General features: G+C 33.7%; 2 protein-coding genes across 2 annotated transcripts; both read left to right on the forward strand.

The window, feature by feature from the left end:
* The first annotated feature begins 115 nt into the window (after positions 1-115).
* On the forward strand, positions 116-6,465 carry LOC144852899 (guanidinoacetate N-methyltransferase-like). The gene is made up of 4 exons (XM_078710956.1): positions 116-353; positions 3,394-3,603; positions 5,062-5,240; positions 5,840-6,465. The coding sequence occupies exons 1-4, from the start codon at positions 170-172 to the stop codon at positions 5,978-5,980; spliced, it is 714 nt and encodes a 237-aa protein (XP_078567082.1). The 5' UTR covers positions 116-169; the 3' UTR covers positions 5,981-6,465.
* A 1,799-nt stretch (positions 6,466-8,264) lies between these two features.
* Positions 8,265-21,605, forward strand: LOC144839347 (disintegrin and metalloproteinase domain-containing protein 10-like). The gene is made up of 11 exons (XM_078694665.1): positions 8,265-8,431; positions 9,250-9,388; positions 12,221-12,339; positions 13,085-13,332; positions 13,632-14,237; positions 14,655-14,841; positions 15,191-15,467; positions 16,261-16,345; positions 17,120-17,240; positions 17,779-18,041; positions 18,552-21,605. Exons 1-11 carry the CDS (start codon positions 8,368-8,370, stop codon positions 18,846-18,848), a joined length of 2,406 nt encoding a protein of 801 aa, XP_078550791.1. The 5' UTR covers positions 8,265-8,367; the 3' UTR covers positions 18,849-21,605.
* The last annotated feature ends 1,005 nt before the right edge of the window (positions 21,606-22,610 follow it).

Below are 22,610 nucleotides of genomic sequence, written 5' to 3' on the forward strand. Positions count from 1 at the left end.
CGCACACACGACACGCGATAAACAGGTAAGGTCGATCAAAGTACGGTCAGCTCAGGATAAAAAATACACAAAACAAACGTTATAACTGTACGTTGTAAGTTGTAAGTACAGTACTACTACTACTAGTAGTAGGCTTAACTCTGGGTTTAGCGAAGTTGAAGGTATTAAAATGAGCTTAGTTGAAGAAGCAACAATATTTACGGATGGAGAAAATTGCAAGCCCGCATGGTCGGAAGCCATGGCATGCTTCAGTGGAAGCGGGAATACACACCTTGAAATCATGGGGAAACCTGTAATGGAGCGATGGGAAACCGATTTTATGCACAAACTAGCCGACATCGCTAGCTCTAAAGGTAAGTCTAAGAATCATTATTTGGATTTCTCATCTAGTTCTAGATATAGGTCTGGCAGCCCCAATTAGTATCAAAAACCAAATCGTAGTTAATAAGTAGAGAATAGGCCAATAGTGGGGTGCCTTCAGGGAAAAAATGATCAAAAATGTTACACGGATGACAAAGTTTTCATTTTTTGCACATATGTTCACTTGGACATACAGATTAAAAAAATCACTGTAGCCAAGAAAAAAATGTATTTTATGACCATATTTGGAGTATTTTCAAAATGGCCGCCAAAACAAAATGATGGTCCATATCTTAGACAGTAACCGGTAGGGGTACAGAGTTCATTTTAGTGTTAAATTGCTTAGAACACATATATTTCTATTCACTCTAGTAGGCCTAGCCTAGGCCTAATACAACATTTTATTAGAAAATGGCCGAAATCATCATTTCCGGAATTGTGACCTTTGACCCTAATATGGTCATATCTCGAAAACTACTCTGACAGTAGAAACATGAGGTTGGTCTTAAAATATTCACAATATACATGTTAGTATTTGGTCTAACGAACTATTTTTCCCAAAAGTGACTGGAAATCATAATATTGACCTTTGACCCGATAACCTCAAATTTCGTTACCGAATGCGCATAACATCAAAATATTGGGCTTAAATTGTCAAAAATGTATATTTTTGTATTAATTAAGGTAATGACTGAATTTGTCAATTGACCAGAAGTAATGATATTAACTTTTGACTTAAATTTTGTTTTATATCACTACAACTAACTTCAGTGTTATAGAGAAGCAGTGCCTTTTCGACATAATCTATTTTTTAACATTCCAAAGACCAGTTAAAATAAATCACAATATTTGTTATAATAGTTTCTATTTGAGAATAATAAATACTAATAATAACAATGATTTCATTATTTAAGGTCCATAGAACCCCTTTTATATACAATCAATTACTATAGTATTACCTAGACAAAGATTTCCCTCCAAAATGAGTATTCATAAAATCCGGCATTCTGATTGTTGACAGTAGGTGGATAATTGCTAAGTGGTAAGTATTTTTATGCTTATAAAGCAGTTGTTGATTTCAAACGAGTGTTTTTATTAAATATATATATTGATTTACCACTTTAAAGCACTTAGGTTACCATTAATTTACTTTCTTGTTTCTTTTAAGCATTTAAATTGATTATCAATTAGGCTAACATAGGCTCGTTGCTAGGCATACCTCCACGGCGAAAACGACTGTGGCAATGCAAAGCGGATGCCTCTCATATGCCTAGCAAATGCTTAGTTACAGGGAGTCCCAAGTGTAGTTTTGTGAAAAATTATATTGCAATTACACGTCATTATTAAATTTAACTTTAAATAATTTTAATAATTACAATTTTTTTAAATAATTTTAAATAATTGATGTAGGCTATAGGTTTAGGACCCATAGGTACAGGAATTTGATGCGCCCATATATGGACATGATAATGTTATATCACTACCATACTTGGATATATCACTACCATATTTGGTAACATCACTTTTTTTATATATCACTACATTGTTTGTACATTATATTACATTTATATTGTAGGATGCATTACTTCAACATGTGAAAAGAGCCATATATCAAGGAGGTATATAGGCCACTTGTCAGAATGCTGAACCAACTATTCCTACTCCAGAAGATTGGGGTTGGACATTAGAAGACACACATTGGAAGCCAGTTTGGATGACTAAACCAAAAGCAGCCAAGGCCTGCAATGAACTTATCAAATGTGGCTGCAAATCTGACCGTGGTTGTGTGACTTGCAAATGTGCCAAATCCAACCTCCCTTGTACAGAACTGTGCAGCTGCAAATGTCCCAGATAATATTACTCGTAATTGAATACAGACGATCCGTGTCAGAATTTATTATTTCTAAGACATAGTTAATACTTATTATTATTATTTATTTTATTTTTTAATAACTGAGGTTTGAAATATAAAATGAAGAAATGTAAACTGTAAATATAATACACTGCAAAACAGTTATATTAATTTATTGAAGCTTACAACTTGCAGAAAATAATCTGGAAATGTAATCACGCATAGTAAAATGTAACATTCCTCTACACATAACGAGGTAGGCCATATCTCTAGATACAACAATCTGAATCACTCTAAACAAACATTTATCATATGAAAAAGTAATTGTTTAAATTTGTTGAGAAAACAATGTACGGTATTGCGTGAAAAATAAGTGTTTGACGATTGACTGCCAATGTTGTAGTGATATAAAACAAAATTTAAGTTAATATCATTACTTCTGGTCAATTGACAAATTCAGTCATTACCTTAATTAATACAAAAATATACATTTTTGACAATTTAAGCCCAATATTTTGATGTTATGCGCATTCGGTAACGAAATTTGAGGTTATCGGGTCAAAGGTCAATATTATGATTTCCAGTCACTTTTGGGAAAAATATTTCGTTAGACCAAATACTAACATGTATATTGTGAATATTTTAAGACCAACCTCATGTTTCTACTGTCAGTAGTTATCGAGATATGACCATACTAGGGTCAAAGGTCACAATTCCGGAAATGATGATTCCGGCCATTTTCTAATAAAATGTTGTATTAGAGTGAATAGAAACATATGTGTTCTAAGCAATTTAACACTAAAATGAACTCTGTACCCCTACCGGTTACTAAGATATGGACCATCATTTTTGTTTTGGCGGCCATTTTGAAAATACTCCAAATATGGTCATAAAATAAATTTTTTTTCTTGGCTACAGTGATGCCTAGCTAGCTTTGTTTGGACTCTGGCCAATTTGAACACGCATAATAAATGTATATTTATATACTGCAATGTATACTGCATAGGCCTAGGCTAAATGTGTATTATTAATATTAAATTGTTTTTGAGGCCTCATTGTTTATATTTGATGATCATGTTTAATACTTTAGTAAGAACAACAACATATTTTTAAGGTCAAAATCTCCTTCCATCTGTCCTGCCTATAATATTATTACAAATATGTACACAATTTCTTTGCAGGTGGAAAGGTTCTTGAAATAGGGTTTGGTCTTGCAATAGCAGCGACAAGAGTCGAAGAGCACTCGGTAGATGAACATGTGATCATTGAATGCAATGATGGCGTATTCAAAAACCTGGAAGAGTGGGCTAAAGATCAACCAAACAAGATCACTCCTTTAAAGGGAATGTGGGAAGATGTTGCTCCAACCTTATCAGATGGGACATTTGATGGTAAATGACACGGTTGCAGTGTGGGACGAGGGAACAGTTGCTCATGCAGCTTACATGACCCTAATATTTGTGAAATTCTGTTCGTTGTGCTGATAGAGTACTTTGTTACCACTCTTTGGCACTGCTTTTGTGAAACTCTGTTTAGTGGTTCTGTTACAGTTCTACTACTACCCTCACCCTGCTAGAGCTGCTGGTTTTGTGGCGTGTGTGTGTCTGTTATCCTGCTCTTTTACCACCCTGCTAGCTACTGCTTAAATTGTGACTTGTGAAAATGTACAGGCAGTAATGATATATGCAATTGTTGGTTGAGACATGGAAAAATCATAATTTATCAATTTTATAATACAGTAGTACTGTATTGGTAAAATACCATATGGTTGAAACCATAATGAAATGATTATTAAATAATATAAATTGTAATTGATGGTACGTATGAAATATATAAGTTAAAGATTTGCATAGCTTATCGAAGTATATTATATGGTTACACGTTGAACCGCCATATACATTTTCACCATTCAGCATATTAAAAACAATTTTCTAATATTTTGTCATAATTTAATATTTTAATAAAGTACCGTCGATGATAGGCCTACTGGTGAATCAGGATGCCGAATTATTTGTGATCACAATTATCATGAGGATGATGTGACCAAATGCTGTAACTACGGTTTAGAATTTTGTAGGAAAACGTAGTCTAATTTATTGATGTCGATTATTATTACACGGGTCTTCTTTACAGAAAAATAAGAGCTGAAATATGAATGTAGATAGGCCTACGACGCGTAGAAAGTTCTATAGCAAAATCTTTGATATACTGAAAACTGGCATGCAACATAATAAATGAGTCATCGGTCTTTTTTAAATGGGGCCTTACTGTGTAAAGGTTGAAAGTATTGAGTAGAAAGAAGAATTAGTTTGTGAAACTAAAAGATGATGACGATGATTTTTCAAAGAGAGTTGTTACGAGTGGGTGGGGCGGTTGGTGTCGGGTACCCATCTGGTGTTGTTAATTTAAATTTGTGTGCAAACTGTACTTGTTATTTCGCATGCTGCTAGCTGAGAGAAGTGTTTGATTCGCAAGATCACATTCTTTTTAATGACTCGAAGTCGATGTTCATAATTGTTTTTTGTTGTATATTTTTTCCAGGTGTACATACATATTACTACATTACTCATGCTTATTTTACGCCATATAATCCGGCCTTTTTCTTAAACTTGGTTCCTACTAGCGACGCAATCTACGCAACGTAAGCAAATGCCCTTCCGATAATTGTGTTTTTCCCCGCTTGCGTGAAATCAAACCTGCGATGTTTGCAGCACTGTTGTTGCGTCGCAATTATTACGCAATACAGCACTTTGCGTCAATACGTCGTAGCTTTGCGTAACGTTGCGTCGCTAGTGGGAACCACGCTTTAGCAATACGCTTATGAAATCATATTTTTTTTTTGTATTAAGGTATACTGTATGATACATATCCGTTATCAGAGGAAACGTGGCATACACATCAATTCATGTTTATCAAACAACATGCCTTTCGACTTCTAAAGCCAGGCGGCGTTCTAACATTCTGCAATTTAACATCATGGGGTGAGCTTTTAAAGACAAAATACACCAATGATGAAAAAATGTTTGAGGTGAGAGAAACTATTTCCCTTTCAAACCTTCTAAATCATTTCGTTTACTTACCAAAAAGAGAGCAAACTCAACTTCAGATATTAACCGATGGGTCGCAATATGCTTCGTCAAGAAATTTGTATTGCAAATGCGTTGGATCTAGTTCAGTCGTCATAATTATACGATATGTGACGTCATTTATTGTGCGTTTAAATTGTCGCCGCCCAATTAATTTTGTCTATTCTAAAGCCTGTTTTCCTGTCGACGTTATTCGATGCTGTCGTTAACAATAATCGGCAATCTTCTACGTAAACATTGAAATGTTAACGATCGTTATCATTTCAACTTGATCGTTTTCAAACGATCGTCGTTGAACTGTAAACGATCAACGACGATAGCGTCGAATAACGTCGACAGGAAAACGGGCTTAACTTACACTGTTAGCACCTTTCAATATACGCATTTCAACCACTTTTTGGGTCGTTATTATGGTCGTGAAAATCTATTGTAGTGGACGACGACTTGGGATAAATGACGTAGGCCTAATGAATTATTTACATAAATCCTATCGTCACAAAACTCCCGGTCGATCATTTTATTGTCATCCTTTTTATTTCAGCAAACTCAACTACCGCATCTCCTAGAAGCAGGGTTTAAGAAAGACAATATCAGCACCGAACTTGTTCCTATGCAGCCGCCACCAGAATGCCGCTACTATGCTCACAAGTCTATGATAGCGCCTACAGTTATTAAAGCGTAAAGTCGCCTACAGATATTTAATAGATATGCTGAAATATTGTATTCTTTAAGACACTAATTGGAGGCTTGTAGCAATTGCTTTCAACCATTAACTTGGTGGACACAACGCAACGAGTAACGTACGCAGTGCAATTCAGTGACCACATCACAATTAGCGACAGCTTATGATGATCGTACGATGCGCTTACGTACGTTCTTGCGTTGCGTTCAACAAGTGGATGCAATGATTTGACATCCATTGATCCGTACGAGTTTTCTCATAAGGAACATTGTTTAATATCTTGCAAAACAAATTGTTTAAACTTGTTTTAATTTTTTGTTGAATAAAATTATAAAGTACAGGTTGTAAAAGAACATACACACACACATTTCATTTTTTTGAAAAGGATGTCTTTTTTAGTAATTGATTTTATCTAAACATCTATCGGAAATAGTATAATTGAATTCATTATTAAATAAAGTAAAGGCACAGGTTTATTCAAAGCAGATTGAATGTTTGTATGTCTTTTATACAGAACACGCTTGTTTCTATACTGTAAATTGTAAGTAGTAGACGGTGATTAACTTACTTCACTAACCGTAAGTAAAGTACTTTACTTGCGCTTAGTGGACGATTACTAAGATTAAAGTTTCAACCACATAAAGCCAATTTACACAGACGAGCGGTAACAGTAAGCGGAAAACCGCATATGTTGTTCCCGGTAGAATCTGTATCTAACAGTATCCTGAGAGGAAACCTCCCGTCCGCTTCGCGTTGTGTGTAAATGGTCATAAGGAATAACAAAGATTCTATAATTTTGTTACCGTTACCACTCGTCTCTGTAAATCTGCCTTTATTCGGCAAATGGCAATTCGGTTAGGGCAGATTTATAATAAACATCATTTAAAATCGGGCGTGGATCCATCTGGATTGTGACAGATATCACATAAACCTGTACCCTTGACAGAGTATGATCATGATTAAAGATTAAAGTAAACGAAGTCATTGTATGCCTATATAAATTAACACTATTAGTGTTCAGGGGGATTTTTTAGCGGGGCGTTAATCGAGGAAGGCGTTTATTGTTTTGGTGTAATGGTAACATGTAGGCCCTATAATCAACCAAATAAATACCCCTAGATAAATATACAATTCCACAATATCGAGAAGTGATAAAATACAGTAAAAAATGCTTGGTAAATTGTATGTTATATCAATCTGAATTCTACTACAAACAGAATGTGTTGTTATTCGAGTAAATAAAAAAAGACACCGGGGCGTTTATTCGAGGGGGCGTTTATTCAAAATGATGTTCTACATTGGATAATAATTAGACAATACTGTAGTAAACAAACAATATTTGTTAAAACCCGTGAACAAAGATATAATTACTAAAATAGGTTTACTTTTAATCATTTTATCCGGGTGGTCGAACGGACCAGCAGAGAGTCGTTTCAAGTCGCGATTGAACATTTCACCAGTTGTCTTAACTCAGTTTGTGTGACGACACGGTTGTCTGTGTATTTCCCTTCTTATCGAGGATGCCCCTGACTTCGATTCGGTTGTCGAGATGTATTTGATTTCGGAATTTAATTTCAATTTAAAACCTTAAAAGTTCGTCCGGTCGTGAGTGTGCTTTGATACAGGTTAATTGAACGATACATGGCGTTGCATGAGTGAAAGTCTGACATAAATTTCCGATAAATTTCCGTAAGGACTAAATCTGAATCTGATGCCCGAGGACGATTAATAATACATTTACAATGCGATACTTAGGCCTCTGAGTTACGTATATGTCTTCTTCCTCTCTTTCGCTTTCTTTATTCGTTTTCCTTTTCTCTCTGATTAATTTGAGTTGAGTCAAGTAAAAAAAGCTTAATTGCCTGTTCTTTTGTTTATTAGTTTGACTGTTAAAAAGTGAAATAATATCTTCACATTAGGCATACTCTCGTAAATAAATACCGGTACACAGTTAGCTCATAGCTGCGTAAAGAAATAAAAATTTTCTAGCGCCCTCTAATGTTGTTTTGAAACCGGTCTTCCAATGCAAAGTGTACGTACTTAACTTACAAACAATGCTCTGTTGCTTGTTTGATGCATTCCACTCACTTCTATACAATTAAAGAATACTATTATATACTAAACGATTAATATTTCGATAAACATAATAAATATATTGCATTTTAAAACTCATCTTTTGTTTTTATTTCATCACCCGGAAACGTAACCGGGCGTTCACGTTTACACACAAGATTTTTTACACCTCGAAAATGCCGGATGATTAATCTTCTTGGTGTGTGACGTAATACATTGAACAACAACACAACAAGGAAGGAACGAAAGTGTTTCTATATTGACGTTATTTTCTTCCTAATTGCTGGTTTCCAGCAACAGTTTGATGTGCTAAGATGTTGCCTAAAATAGTCAGCCAAATTTTGTTAATTTTCACAACGCTGTGTATTGTCAAAATTAGTAAGTAAACGGTTAAAATATACAAGTGAGCTAGCGTAGGCCATCCGTTTTGTAGTCAGCTGTAAATTTGGTTCAGCGACTCTACTGTCATCTGCCAAACCCCGTGTGTCCGATTGTGTTGTCTGTACAGAGCAGCCTAGGCCTAGGCTAGCCGTTAGGAGAAATCAGCAATATATGTTCCCAAGCTTAAATTACATTTGGTATTTATAGTTGTGTAATAATGAACCTCTTTACTTTATACTCAATTAGACATAGTGTAGGCTAGGCTTCTATATCAGTGTCTTCTTTTTTTGTTATTTTTAATTTTTGTCATTAAAATAAATAACTCTTTTACTTACTGTTTTTTTTAAATGTTATACTTTTTTTTATTTTCTAAATTAATAAGTAAACATATACTACATAATTTAGCCTAGTTACGAATGTACTTTGTAGGCCTAGGCCTATTGTGTATTTTTTGTTTAAATTAGTTTGATTACCTTAATGTTTATTACTATGATACCTGTTATCATTGTTTCACATAACTTGTATTATTTTTGAAGTGTGAAAAATTGAATAAAAGAAAGAAAAGAAGAAGAAAGAAATAAATACTAGATAGAAGTAGGCCTACTGCAATCTGGCCTAAAATGATGGGAAATCACAAATTTTTATGGATAATCCCAAATCAACTACTGTACCATAAAAAGTTCTGTTTTCGTATCTTGAAAATCTTTTATGTATACTGTATGTCAGTAGTATATTAGTGATTCTAAGTTCTTTTATGTAGGCCTATATATCTATGTAATTTTAAATTACAGTATCATTTTTATTTCTATAAAAAGGAGCTGCAAGGTTAAACCAGTTTATTAGTCACTTTGAAACATTGGATTATAGCAGATCAGAGCTGAGCAAAAAGCATGAGCGAGCAAGACGATCTGTCAATCACCCCAACCTTTTCTTGGAATTTCATGCTCATGACAAGTAAGACAAATATAGTTTCTTGGCAATTACATAATATTTTTAAAAGTCAGAGTTGTAATGTTTGTTTCCCTATCACAACCACTTTAAAGGGTACTGTAACTCCAGGTATAAAGTTTATATTGTTATAAAATATCAACCTTTGCTGCAACATTGATACAGTAATAACCCCACATATTTTTCTTCAGCAATGTACAATAATTAGTTATCATTCATGTATTAAACCTTCGTTTCGTTTTGTAATATTTATTCAACTAAAAAATAGTACATATTTTAACATAAATATTAAACATTTTAACGTAACATTTCTCCCTTTTTTTGGTTAGGATCTGGTTTAGTTAGAAGTAATAAACTTGTCTCAATCAGACCCCTCGCAAAACAATACTGTATATTAGAACCTTCAGTTCAATTATAGTCGAACTTTACTATTGTATAGTTTGTCAGTAAATGATTATCATTCCAAAACAGTACGGTTGGTGGTCGATCCTCCTCACGTTTTAGGACTAGACTATGCTATAGATAACTTACAAAATTTAAGAGTTATTGAATGTGGTGTGTACAGTATGTGTGTATTTCAAAACTGTGTAGTGGATTGTACGCTTTTCTATGCAAACAACAAGGTACTACAGTACTAGGTACTTAAACAAGGCCATATACATGGCTGCAGTCGCATGCTCAAGTTAGTGTTTACCGACCGACATAGTGAGCTGTAGAGTCGCGCGTTGCATGCGACTAAAAATGTAATGTGATCCTTCAAACATCACTAATGACAATTTAGAAATCATTGATTACTTAATTAGTGGAAATAAGTTGAGTAATTCACTTATGTATCCATCACCAGAAGGATTACAATTACTGCAGTATGGTTCTGTTTTGAATGATAATTCATTTTTACCCTCGACACATCGGATCAATATCACATTTGAAGGCCTATTTCTTATATTAATCTCATGGTATACTGTAAGTACTAACTCTTACCAGGGAGTTGTAATATTAGATAAATACATTAACAACTCCCTGCTCTTACTTCTGACACATCCTTTCAAATCTCATTTTAAAATGCATTATTATTTATTTGTATCAAAATAAACAATTAAAATACAAATTGCACCATGTTTTTGTATTGAATTCAAACCTACAATGTAGCAGTTGATTCAATGTTCTACATCAATACTAAAGTCAGTAACTATTAGTGACGATTGTTAGTGTGTTTGCTTATTATTGTTGACTGGACTTTGTTCAACCAATTGACTTGAGTGCATCAGGTGTCATAAAGGGTGTGGCTTAACAGCATCCTAGTATGTGCAGTAGATTTAAGTGAAGTACCAATCAAATTTAAACACTGTTAAGGCCACTGCCTTAGCTGCTCGGCCCCTGGACTGATATTTTGGTCCATGTCAAAGAATATATGTCCATGTTAAAAATATACATAGGGCGTGCTATTTAATATCTCGTAATGGAGGATAAAGGTTTATTCAACAAAATTTTCAGAATGATAACTCGAAAATTGTAGACAAATAAACAAAGCAAGTACTATACTTGGCAAAACTCTATTTTGCCAAGTCAAAAAACATACTAATTTAAAGACTTAATTTAAAAATAAAAGGAGTACTATGAAAAAAAGCTATAGGATTTATTTTTTCATATGATACTTACTGTATCAACAATGTTATTCATAATTGTATTGACTACATAGATCTGTACAAGGTCAGTTGATATGGAGGATTACAATAGCAATGTCATGACTCATTGTCTTATATTCTATACAAATAACAATACATGGATTCAATCCTTAGGCTACCACTAATTCTATTGAGTATTTTTTTTATAATAAACAAGAGCATGTATCTAAAACTACAGTACACAATTTGATAATAAACCAACATTTATATCACAAAATTGTAAACAAATCATGGATATGGTAGATCTGCTAACAGATACTATGCTTTTTGTTTGTTACTTTTTATTAGTTATTAAGCCTTGACATGCGTACATGACATTAACAAAACAATTGATATTTTCAATACAACCAAGCATAATACTAGTTCAGTTTATTGGCAAAAATGTTAAAAAATGAAACAAAATTCTGTTAATAACAAAATAACTATTTCCTGTTTATTTTCAAAATGCCAAATTAAAAACTGTTGCCTAGTACCAAGATAACTATTCTTAAATAATTCATTATGAAAGCAATGAAAAATGTATTAATTTGTCAGTAACTGTAGATAGAACAATAGGCTCTGTTTTTATAAATAGTAAATCAATATTCAACAATACTATGCAACTGTTTCTACTATAGAAACTGTACATACTGTACGTACATATATTTCTAACTAACAATCATGCATTGCGTTTTGTAATGCTGTAATGGTGGGGGTTGGAAGAGGGAGGGGGGACAACAACTGTAAGATACTTGGGAAGTTTAAGAAGTAAAGGTTTCATTCAAATATATTGAGTGACTTACTGTTTTTAGATGGATCCTTTCGGACAGCCTAGATTTATAAAAGTATTGTGGAGTAGTGTAGCTACCCAAAATATCTTTGAAAAAATAAAAAAATTTCTCTACAGAGAAATTTAATTTCTAGGGGTGGGTGTATAAAAAGGGATAGTTGACCCATGAGAGGAAATATATATAATAGTTAAGGTCTCATGCTTTTGGAAGAGTTTGGAAGTTTCTCAACCCACCTCTGTTCTGCATAGATAGGGCATGTATTATCTATCTATTACTAGGTCCTGGGAGAAATGCTTGTATCTACAGTATTCATATCTGCTTAACATACTGTACAACTCTGACTTATATTTGGTCATTATATATATACTCAATTTTTTTTTCAGGCATTTTAAACTCAGGATGAAGAGGGATGCTCCAATGTTCTCTAAAAATCTAGTGGTTGAAAGTAGTGAAGGAACACGAAGGTATACTCCAGATCATATATATGTAGGATTATTAGAAGGTAAGGATCTATGTCACCCCCTATGCTTCTACAAAAAGAAGGTGGCTTTCAATCATTTCAATAAGTACATGGAAAACACAAAAAACAGGAACAGACAAAACGGTATACTGTATGATACTAGGCCATATACCGACCTTCAATATCTAGCAGCTACTGTACTGTAAAGTCTGGGATAGATTCATCTTGACCCTCTTGAAAATACCCAAAATAAAATCTCACACTTTGTACAGTATTTAGTTTTAAGGCTTATCCAAATTAATATACCTTATTTTAAATTTTTGTCCACTGGTGGTACTGACGCAGGTAAAATTAGCATCCCATTCATATACAGTATGGCCTATAACTGCAGTATTCCCATAAATAATGTGTGCTTAATTCCTATAGTATGTCTATAATAGCTATGTGTTTACCCATGGGAACACTACAATTACTTGCATTAATTTACTCGCACAAGAACTGTATAGTCATTTTCTAAAAGACACATTTATTATTCAAATAATATACATTAATACAATAATTGCCTAGTGACCCGTTCGATAAAGTGACCTGACCATCATTTTGACTTGATACAACGAGAACACTCTCTAAAACAAATGAGGTCTGCTGTAATAAGTGAGCATTGTAATTGAGCTAAGCACTGCTCTGATTTGTAAACAAAATGAAAGGTTCTTTGTTCCGTCAAGAATAGTGGAGATTATTATCCTTGTTTAATTTAATATTTTGTTTTTTTATCAAATTTTTTCAGATGATCCTAGTAGCAGCTGTCATGGTTCAATAATCAACGATACATTCCGCGGTAGGATAAAAACAGGGGATGATGAGTATTACATAGAACCAGCTCATCGTTATTTTGATACCGAAACAAACTTTCATTCTGTAATATATATGGGCAAGCACGTGGAGCCACCGTCAGAGTTATTTGGATGTGGGGCCAAGGACCAAATACACACTCGCATGCAAGATTTCTTAGCAGAGAATTATAAGGCACAATCTGTAAGATTCTATTTCAAATGTCTATTCGTTGAATTTTCATGTTTTATTTTTTCTTAGAAAACCATTTGGGTTCTCCAGTATTTTATTTCCCCATGCTTACAACCTTATTTTTTTTAACTCTCAACTATTTACAATTTTAAGAGAATTTAAGATCAGCCTTCTTGTGTTTCAACTCCGTTTCGACATTCTTATTAAGGGGACAGTAATAAGATAGGCTAGAGTACCATTTCTTCTAAACACATGACACACTCAAATATAAAAAATATATATTTAAAATGATTTTACTTTATTTATTTTAGGTTTTTGATGAAAATGAAGAATCTCCTTCAGAGAAGTATTCTTCCTCTCAACGTCATAAACGAGCGACAGTCAATTATAACAACAAAGGCTGTCCATTGTATCTTCAAGCTGATCATACTTACACCGCGCTCTTTAACAATGATGAAAACGAGGTGATCGCCGAGCTCCATGACCATGTCACGGCAGTAAACAGTATTTACGAAAACACACGCTTTGGGGATTGGGGAAACGGTATCGGATTTGAAGTGGATAGGATACGCATCAATGGCACTCAAGAACAAATCGACCCATCAAACCCGTTTGGAATGGACAATATCGGTGTTGAGAAATTTCTTGAATTGAATTCTTTACAAAACCATAACGATTATTGTCTCGCGTACGTATTTGCTAATCGTGATTTCAATGACGGAGTTCTTGGGTTGGCCTGGGTTGGATCTGCTGGTGGAACCTCTGGTGGTATTTGCGAAGATTTTAAGAAGTTTACTGGTGGATCTCAAAGTCTTAACACAGGTATTGTGACGGTTAAGAACTATGGCCAAAGGGTTCCGTCAAAAGTCTCTCACATCACATTTGCACATGAACTTGGACATAACTTTGGATCTCCAGTAAGTATGGTAGCAATAATTGTAGTCTACTACTCAATATAATCTTTCAGTACTATTGCCATAAGATTTGTCACTACATTTTTAATTATCATCCACTATTAAGTCAATAAATAACCAATAATTTAAAAAAGAAACATTTATTTTGTTTCCAAAATAAGTTCAAAATATAATCACCTCATCTTTGGTCATTGGCAAATTTGTTATTTCATCTCTATAAAAACTTTATATATCAACATTTATTGTAGATTGAATTTGGTACACATGTTTAACAATAGTAAAGAGAAATGAAATTTAAACTCATTTTAATTTATTTATTTCTTTTTGTAAACAAAGTTGACACACTATTATGGTGTGATAACCTGCAATGCAAATAATCATTTTGTTTGTTTAACAAGATAAATATAAACTGTATTTCAGCATGATTACCCATCAGATTGTCGGCCTGGCGATGGAGCTAGCTCAGATGCACGTAAGCGCGGTAACTACATCATGTACGCAAGCGCAACGTCTGGAGATCGCACAAACAACAACCTGTTCTCATCATGCAGTATAGGTAACATGACCAAAGTGTTGGATGCTAAAGCCTCAAAATGTTTTGTTCCAGGTAAGCTGCACCAGGAAATACATGAGTTTTTGTTGTCTTTTCTCATCTATGTAAAGGGAATGTGAATGTATTGTTACTGGAATTATTTCCGGCAAATATAGTTACATTAAGCGTCTTTCACACCTGCTCCGCCATGGTTCCTGTTCGGCAAATCAAATTGAACGTAAATGTTCAACCATCATAATCTACCAAGGATGGTCCATTACAGTCCCTCTGCAAACCTCACAAAAATTTCAAAAAACTATAATTAATTTATTTTAAAATGTTTCCTCAAGTTCGGCTATTCAAAACGATGGACAGTCAATAAGGCACCTAAAATTAACCTTATTAAAATGATTTTATCTATTAGTTACTGGTGATCGTGAAGTTTGTGGAAATCGTATTGTTGAAGGCAATGAAGAATGCGACTGCGGTTATGCAGATCAATGCGAGGACAAATGCTGTACTCCACGAAGTGAGGGAAGCAGTACAAGTGGGTGTACACTTGCTATCGCTGCCCCCATCTCAGCGAAGTGTAGCCCTTCACAAGGACAGTGTTGCAATTCAACTTCATGTGATTATGTGAGCATTGATGCCATGTTAACATGCCGTAGTGATTCGGATTGCAGCGGAGAAGCACTATGCAAATATCCTTTAACTTTTATCTATACCAAATCAATTTAATATTCTAAATTATGTATGGCCAAGGGACAAAAATGTTGTTGTTCTCATCAGCACTTCTCAAATCACAACCAATACTGTTGGTCAACATAGCATGTAGTTTTTAACAGTCTTTCATACATAATACAAATCACAATCAATACTGATGGTCAACTTATGTAGTTTTTAACAGTCTCTCATACATAATACAAATCACAACCAATACTGTTGGTCAACATATCATGTAGTTTTTAAACAGTCTCTCATATATAATACAAATCGCAACCAATACTGTTGGTCAGCATAACATGTAGTTTTTAACAGTCTCTCATATATAATACAAATCACAACCAATACTGTTGGTCAACATAGCATGTAGTTTTTAACAGTCTCTCATATATTATACAAATCACAACCAATACTAACCAACATATCATGTAGTTTTTAGTCAAAGTAAAATTGTTTGCAAGTCATAAACAAAATCTCTGTTTGTTCTCTACAATAAAAAAAAAGTAGTAGAAGCAGGAACAGGAACTTTTTACTGCTGAAACAAGTGGAGTTATTTTCAATTTAAAGGCACATTTTATTTATTTATTATGAGAGAGAGAGAGAGTTTGTGTGTTTGTTTCCTGCAATGAAATACATAGTATAACAAAATTTTAAACTACATTTTGAAAACCACCCTGAGACGGGTATCTTTCCTAGTATATATAAAGTAGTATAAACAAGTTTAAACTTTACAAAGAATAAGTGCTTTTTCCTTGACTGCATTCTTCCTACTGGTGGCAGTGCGATATGTCCTCCTTCAGAACATAAAGCCAACCAATCATTTTGCAACAACTTCAAACAGATATGTTATGATGGGGTAAGTTTTCTGTAGCTAAAGGTTCCTCTTAAGCCTGTAGCTTAAGCTAATTTCCACTGGATTGGAGGTGTAGCTTGGTGTTTAAGATGCTCGGCAGCTACTAATCCAAGCGTGCTGGGATCAAGTCCTGTCATTTGTCGAGATTTTTTTTTTACTCCAAAAGACTTGTAAAGGCCAATTTACACAGATGAGCAGTAACAGTAAACGGAAAGCCGCGCAGCTTGTCCCACATAGAATGTATCTATCCTGAGCATAAATCGTCTGTCTGCTCCGCATGTGTAAATGATCACAAGGAATAACATAGATTCTATATTTTTATTACCGTAACTGCTCCTCTGTGTGTAATTGGCTGTATATAAGACTTTGTTTGTTTTGAGCATCTTGTGTAGGCCTATATGTTTGTCTTGTGAACAGGATTGCTACCTTTAAGAAAGATAGTGAATGAATTCACTTATGGTTATCCTAGCAATTATATAAAAGAGAAGAAGAGAGATATCCCTTGACTTTGTCTGTGGATATAGCATAGTCTTGAGTTTGGCAATGACGTAAATTTATAATTATAATAATTATTAGTAGAAATTAAAATGTAGAAACTTACAAATGAAAACATCCATAAATTTATTATTGCTTCTTTTATGTCATGATATGAAAGCGTAAAACAAAAATGTTTCCGGCTGTCTATTTATTGACTACCAAGACTTAAAAAAAAGCTTTATGTTCATTAGGCCTACCTATTTTGCATAAATATATATTTTTTGCATGAATATTTATTAGGAATGTTCCGGATCAGTTTGTGATATTTTCGAGGGATTTGAAGCATGCTATTGTGGTCTACCAGCTAGCCCAAGTGATGAGGACAACAAGCAACTTTGTCATATATGCTGTCAGCAAATAGGTAAGGCCTAAAAATTGACAATTGACTTTCATGTGCAGACCCAGGGACTAGCACTTGGTGTGTGCCCATCGTCTTTTTGACGGCCAAAGTGGAATTATGAAAATTTAATTGTGACTGGAGAAACCGTAGAAGTTTATTTATAGTATATTTATATTATTATCGCATTCATTTTTGTAAGATTCTTAGATAGTTTGTGGAGTCCACTGCAAGAAATGCTGTACTATGCCTAACCTGCAAGAACGTCTATGTGTTATCATTTCTGAAAAATAAAATATACTTGTGTCCCGTAATTTACTGTATATACTAGTCTCTATATAGTTCTAAAGGCAAATTAAAGAAAAAAAATTACAATGCTGTGTGTATCAGTCGCTGGATCTCAATGAAGATACAAAATAAGAAAAAAGCTAAATCAAAACGAAAAAATAAAACAGCCAGAAAAATAGTCTAGTCTATATATAGTATACACTGTATAAACTATATGACACAAAAGAGACACAATAAAGCATTCTAAACATAAATGTACTCACTTTATTCACAGGTCAGGAAGACACTTGTAAAAGCAGTACACAGATACCAGAAATGAGTGACATTATCACTGATTATGGTGAAACGTATCCCGATGAAAAGAACAACGAGGAGAAGGTTCTATTCCAACCTGCTGGTACGCCATGTAATAACTTCAACGGTTACTGTGATGTGTTTTATAAATGCCGCGATGTTGATTCTAGCGGACCTCTGTCTCGTCTCACTACTGCTCTTTTCAATCCGGAGCTTTACCAGGATATTGCCGATTGGATAAAGGTAAGCATTGTTGTTTCTTTAGTAAATTCAAGGTTTTGACAAACAACAAAGCCATGTCTGCTTTATTTGGATTACGAAAGCAAATACAGAACCCACTATTATAACCAACAATAAGAAGATAGATCTACGAATTTGAAGAGAATTTATCATTTTATCATTAGTTTTTCGTTCATGCCTGTCTTATTTATATAAGAAAAAATATAGTTTATATTGCCTTACTAGGATAGGAGGCACCTAAGCTCTGTTTTGTTACATCACTTTGATGTTTCCACAGCGATTTACACACAAATTCCAACCATTATTAACAGTTATAAATATCCATGTCCATTTTATAGAAACCAAGATTTATTTGGGCTCGCCAAATGTTGGACCATTTGGACTACAAATCATTTTTTTTAATTTCTAGTTTCAAAATGTTTTCTTTTTCAATCAATCTTACTATCTGCTGCAGTACAACTTGCATTGGTTTATTGTTAAAAAATAATACATTTTAATATTTATTTTCTTCAGCAAAACTGGTGGGCGACAGCATTGATAGGTCTCTGCATTGTACTACTAATGGGACTGTTCATTGCATGTTGTAGCGTGCATACACCGAGCAGTAACCCTAACATGAAAAAAGCAAGGGACCTACCAGGTGCTCAGACGCTCCGCCGGCGACGTAAACCACAGGGTGCACCTTCTCAAGGTGGGAGGCCTCAGAGCAGGCCCCAGAGCAGACCCCAGAGTAATCCTCAAGGCAGACCCCAGAGTCGGCCACAAAGCCGACCTCCGCCATATGCGTATGGGGATTATGAGATGGCTTAGGTATTTGCAGTTATATATTTTTTTGTCTATGTATTAAAGGGTTTTTGTGAAACTCAGATTTATGAATCGTTGAAAAATAGATCTATTTTCTTAAAATGTATAATTTGTCATCAATTTACTAGCGAGCTTTTTTTAATTAACTCTCGGTAAGAATTTGAATTGCAAATGAATAGACTTTTTAAATAGCTACAGCTTGTCAATTGTCACAACTTACTTTTTATTTAAGTGTAGGTAACAGTGGCATAATGGCTACAGAGTCCTGTGGCTCCTGGTTTAGGAACCCTAATTGACCCTCCAAACCTTTTTCGACCCCATAAGTTCTGGCGCCCCTGGGTGTAGCCAGTGAGTGCTCATAGCCGTTACGCCACTGGGTAGGTAAATAATGTACCATGATTGATCGAATAAGCCTGTCAGCTGATTGTGTAGAACAGTCCAATAAGCATTGCAATTTTTTAATGCTATGCGTTGTAGTTTAAACCTGAGGCAGCAACCAAGTGACTAAGCAAATAAGCAGCGATCAAATGAGAACTTCTGACTGTGAGCACAGGGTATAAACTCACCTTGGCTGCTTAGTTTAGGTTGATGAACACATTTGCCAAAACGCTTAGACATCACCTAAACCGGAACGCAACAAAAACAATGTCCCAGCTTATTTGATCATTTACACTCAGTACTTATTTGAATAGAAGTTACTTTTTTTTTGATAATCGATTACATTTTTAAGTCATTTTAATTTGATTGACATACTTTTGTACATCTTACTTTACTGTATTTCATTTATTGTATATTTATTGATAGTTAAATGCAATTTATGAATACCCTTGATCCAAATATTATTTAACTTTCTTTCAGGCAATCTTTGTTTTGTAAGATGGATAAATAAGTGTGTATCATCCATGAGTATTTTATTTGTTAAATCAAATCATTAGAATTGATTCAATAAATGAAACTTATAATGATGTATAATACTATTACAAGCCAAATATAACGTTTACTTTTAGTTAATATTGACTGATCATAGAGGAATAAAATTCCTTGCTCGTATAGAATAGTATACATCACTGGGTCTGCTGTAGGCCCAAGTGTTATCAGAATATTTACAAGAAAGCACTGTTTAATGTAAACCTACACCAATATATAATTATATTTTTATTACATTTTTTTAAAAATTATAAACATTTTTTCACTTCAAAGATAATGTATTCAATGTAGACTTTTTTGGAGATGAGCAAACTAAAACAAGAAAAACTTAACTTGTAGGTATAGAATGACCAGTACACTTCAGAATAGGTATACTACTTGTATGTAGATTTTAGAAGAAGGTAATGAGGCGTAACCAGTTTAATTGGTCAAAGAAATTAACATGAGACTGCATGCACAGTAGAACCCCTATTATGGGGGACAACTTTAGGACCCGACAATGCAAAGTGTCCCTTTAAAAGGGGTATCTATAAAAAGTGTTGTCGCGAATGTATACATTAAAAGAATGGATGAAAACAAAAGATAGTACAAACACAAGAAACTCATTTCACACTAATAAACTAAATACTAAACAAACTGGGAAGTATAAACACTGCTAAAGCTCTGTCTACACTAACAAACTAGTTTGACAAAAGTGTGATGTGCCCAAATATGGTAGTGATATGACATCATTGTGTCTATGTAATATGGGCACATCACATTTTGTTGTCACATAAAGTTTGATAGTGTAGATAGCTTTAGGTCTGGACTAGGAACATTTCCATTAAATTATATAAATTGATTCCAATATAATTACTGAAATATGACAAATTAGGTACAAATATATTAAAACACTGAATTAATGAAGAAGAATGTCCAAATGGTTCAATAACTTTTATTCTTTTATAGATATATGTTTTATACTTTTAATGTTTGACTCTTTTTTTCTTGCATGAAGGTTGCATAAATAGATTTTCAAAAATCAGGGTGGTTATAATTACATCTGAATTGTTAGCATAGTAGTATTCACTATTAAGCTATTTTGTGTTTATATTATCTTTAATGAAGACATCACTATGTATACAAAAAAAAGCTTCTGGGAAAGATAATGGCATTGTGGGAAAAAATTGTCTTCCTGGTGTATACGAGGTATGAACTAAAACAGCAAGAAAGGTTGTATGTATGTAGTACTAATGTGGTTAAGAACCATTTTGTTTTAAAGAAAATGTACTTGGTATGAAGTGTAGCTGTCTGAGGTATGCAAGTCTAAATCTAAAGCTCTGTCCACACTATCAAACTTTATGTGACAAAAAAATGTGATTTGCCCATGTATGTACATGATGATGTCATATCATTACCATATTTAGGCATATCACTACCATACCAACTAGTTTGATAGCATAGACAGAGCCTAAGAAGACTATTCTGGACTACTAAAGTACTAACTGTTGTACTTTGCCTCAGGAGGGTTTGGGGGTGGGGGTGTATTTGACATTAGAAAGAGGCTTAGAATAAACTGAAACTTTAAATCTAATAATGTGTAATAAAACGTTTAAAATTCTTCTGTTTCTAATTGTAAAGATTTCATAATATCTATATGATTGGTTACAGTTTTTATGTTTTTTTTTAAAACAGAAATTATGACTGTCTTGTTTGATGTCTATGACAATACTGTAAATTTTTTTGAGGACAAAAATGTAAAAAAAAATGAATAATTGGAGTGTTTGTGATTTTACTCGCGTTACTTTCCAATAAAATGTGTACAATTCTTGAATATTATATCTAGCCATTATTGATAAAACTTTCATATTTGTATTATTCATATTTATATTTTATTATTATTACTGTATTTTGTTAATCTCATTATCGTACTGTAGTCTAGTTTGTATTTAACAATATGCATTGTATCACACTTACTCAGGACTTGTTTTTGAGAATGTAAATGAATCACAATTTTGTTTAAAATCTGAGTGGCCTATACCATATTCATTCTATTAAATTCTGAATATTCGTTACCTCACTTCATCATGATCAGTAACAGGCCCATCATAATTAGCAACAGGCCCATCATAATTAGCAACAGGCCCATCATGTTCAGCAACAGGCCCAACATGTTCAGCAACAGGACCATCATGTTCAGCAACATGCCCATCATAGTTAGCAACATGCCCATCATGTTCAGCAACATGCCCATCATAGTTAGCAACAAGCCCATCATGTTCAGCAACATGCCCATCATGTTCAGTGATAAGCCCATCATAGTTAGCAACAGGCCCATCATGTTCAGCAACAGGCCCATCATGTTCAGCAACAGGCCCATCATGTTCAGCAACATGCCCATCATGTTCAGCAACATGCCCATCATGTTCAGCAACATGCCCATCAGATATCACAAATGTTGTAAAAATATTTTGTAAAAAATGAAAATTAGGTTTTCAGATTATTAAACACTAAACCTTGCAATGTAACAGTTTAATTATTGTTATTACAATTATTTTATTATTTAATCAAAGTGGTATATACTGTTTATGTATTTGATATACTTTTATATAACTACTGTACTTCATTGACTTTGTGTTTTTAAGTTGTTAATTTTTTTTTTATTATTGGATACAACACACTTTGAGCACTTGCGTTTACCATATATATTTTTAGAAGTTGATTTTTTATGTTGAAAATAATACTTAAATACATTGATTAGCAAAAAAATAATGTTGTGTATGTTGTTTGATAATAAATAATAACAGGTTTTCATCATCTTTTATTTTTGACGTACAGGAATTTTTTTTGAAAATTACAAAA

Source organism: Antedon bifida, chromosome 1, assembly GCF_963402885.1.
Source record: "Antedon bifida chromosome 1, ecAntBifi1.1, whole genome shotgun sequence".
Classification (NCBI taxonomy): Eukaryota; Metazoa; Echinodermata; class Crinoidea; order Comatulida; family Antedonidae; genus Antedon; species Antedon bifida.

Excerpts from the sequence above, each read along its gene's own strand:
- LOC144839347 (XM_078694665.1), top strand. The coding sequence starts at position 8,368 with ATGTTGCCTAAAATAGTCAGCCAAATTTTGTTAATTTTCACAACGCTG. Across the intron at positions 14,238-14,654 it reads GACATAACTTTGGATCTCCA|CATGATTACCCATCAGATTG; the intron begins GTAAGTATGGTA and ends ACTGTATTTCAG. Across the intron at positions 18,042-18,551 it reads ATATTGCCGATTGGATAAAG|CAAAACTGGTGGGCGACAGC; the intron begins GTAAGCATTGTT and ends TATTTTCTTCAG.
- LOC144852899 (XM_078710956.1), top strand. The coding sequence starts at position 170 with ATGAGCTTAGTTGAAGAAGCAACAATATTTACGGATGGAGAAAATTGC. Across the intron at positions 354-3,393 it reads CGACATCGCTAGCTCTAAAG|GTGGAAAGGTTCTTGAAATA; the intron begins GTAAGTCTAAGA and ends ATTTCTTTGCAG. Across the intron at positions 5,241-5,839 it reads ATGATGAAAAAATGTTTGAG|CAAACTCAACTACCGCATCT; the intron begins GTGAGAGAAACT and ends TTTTTATTTCAG.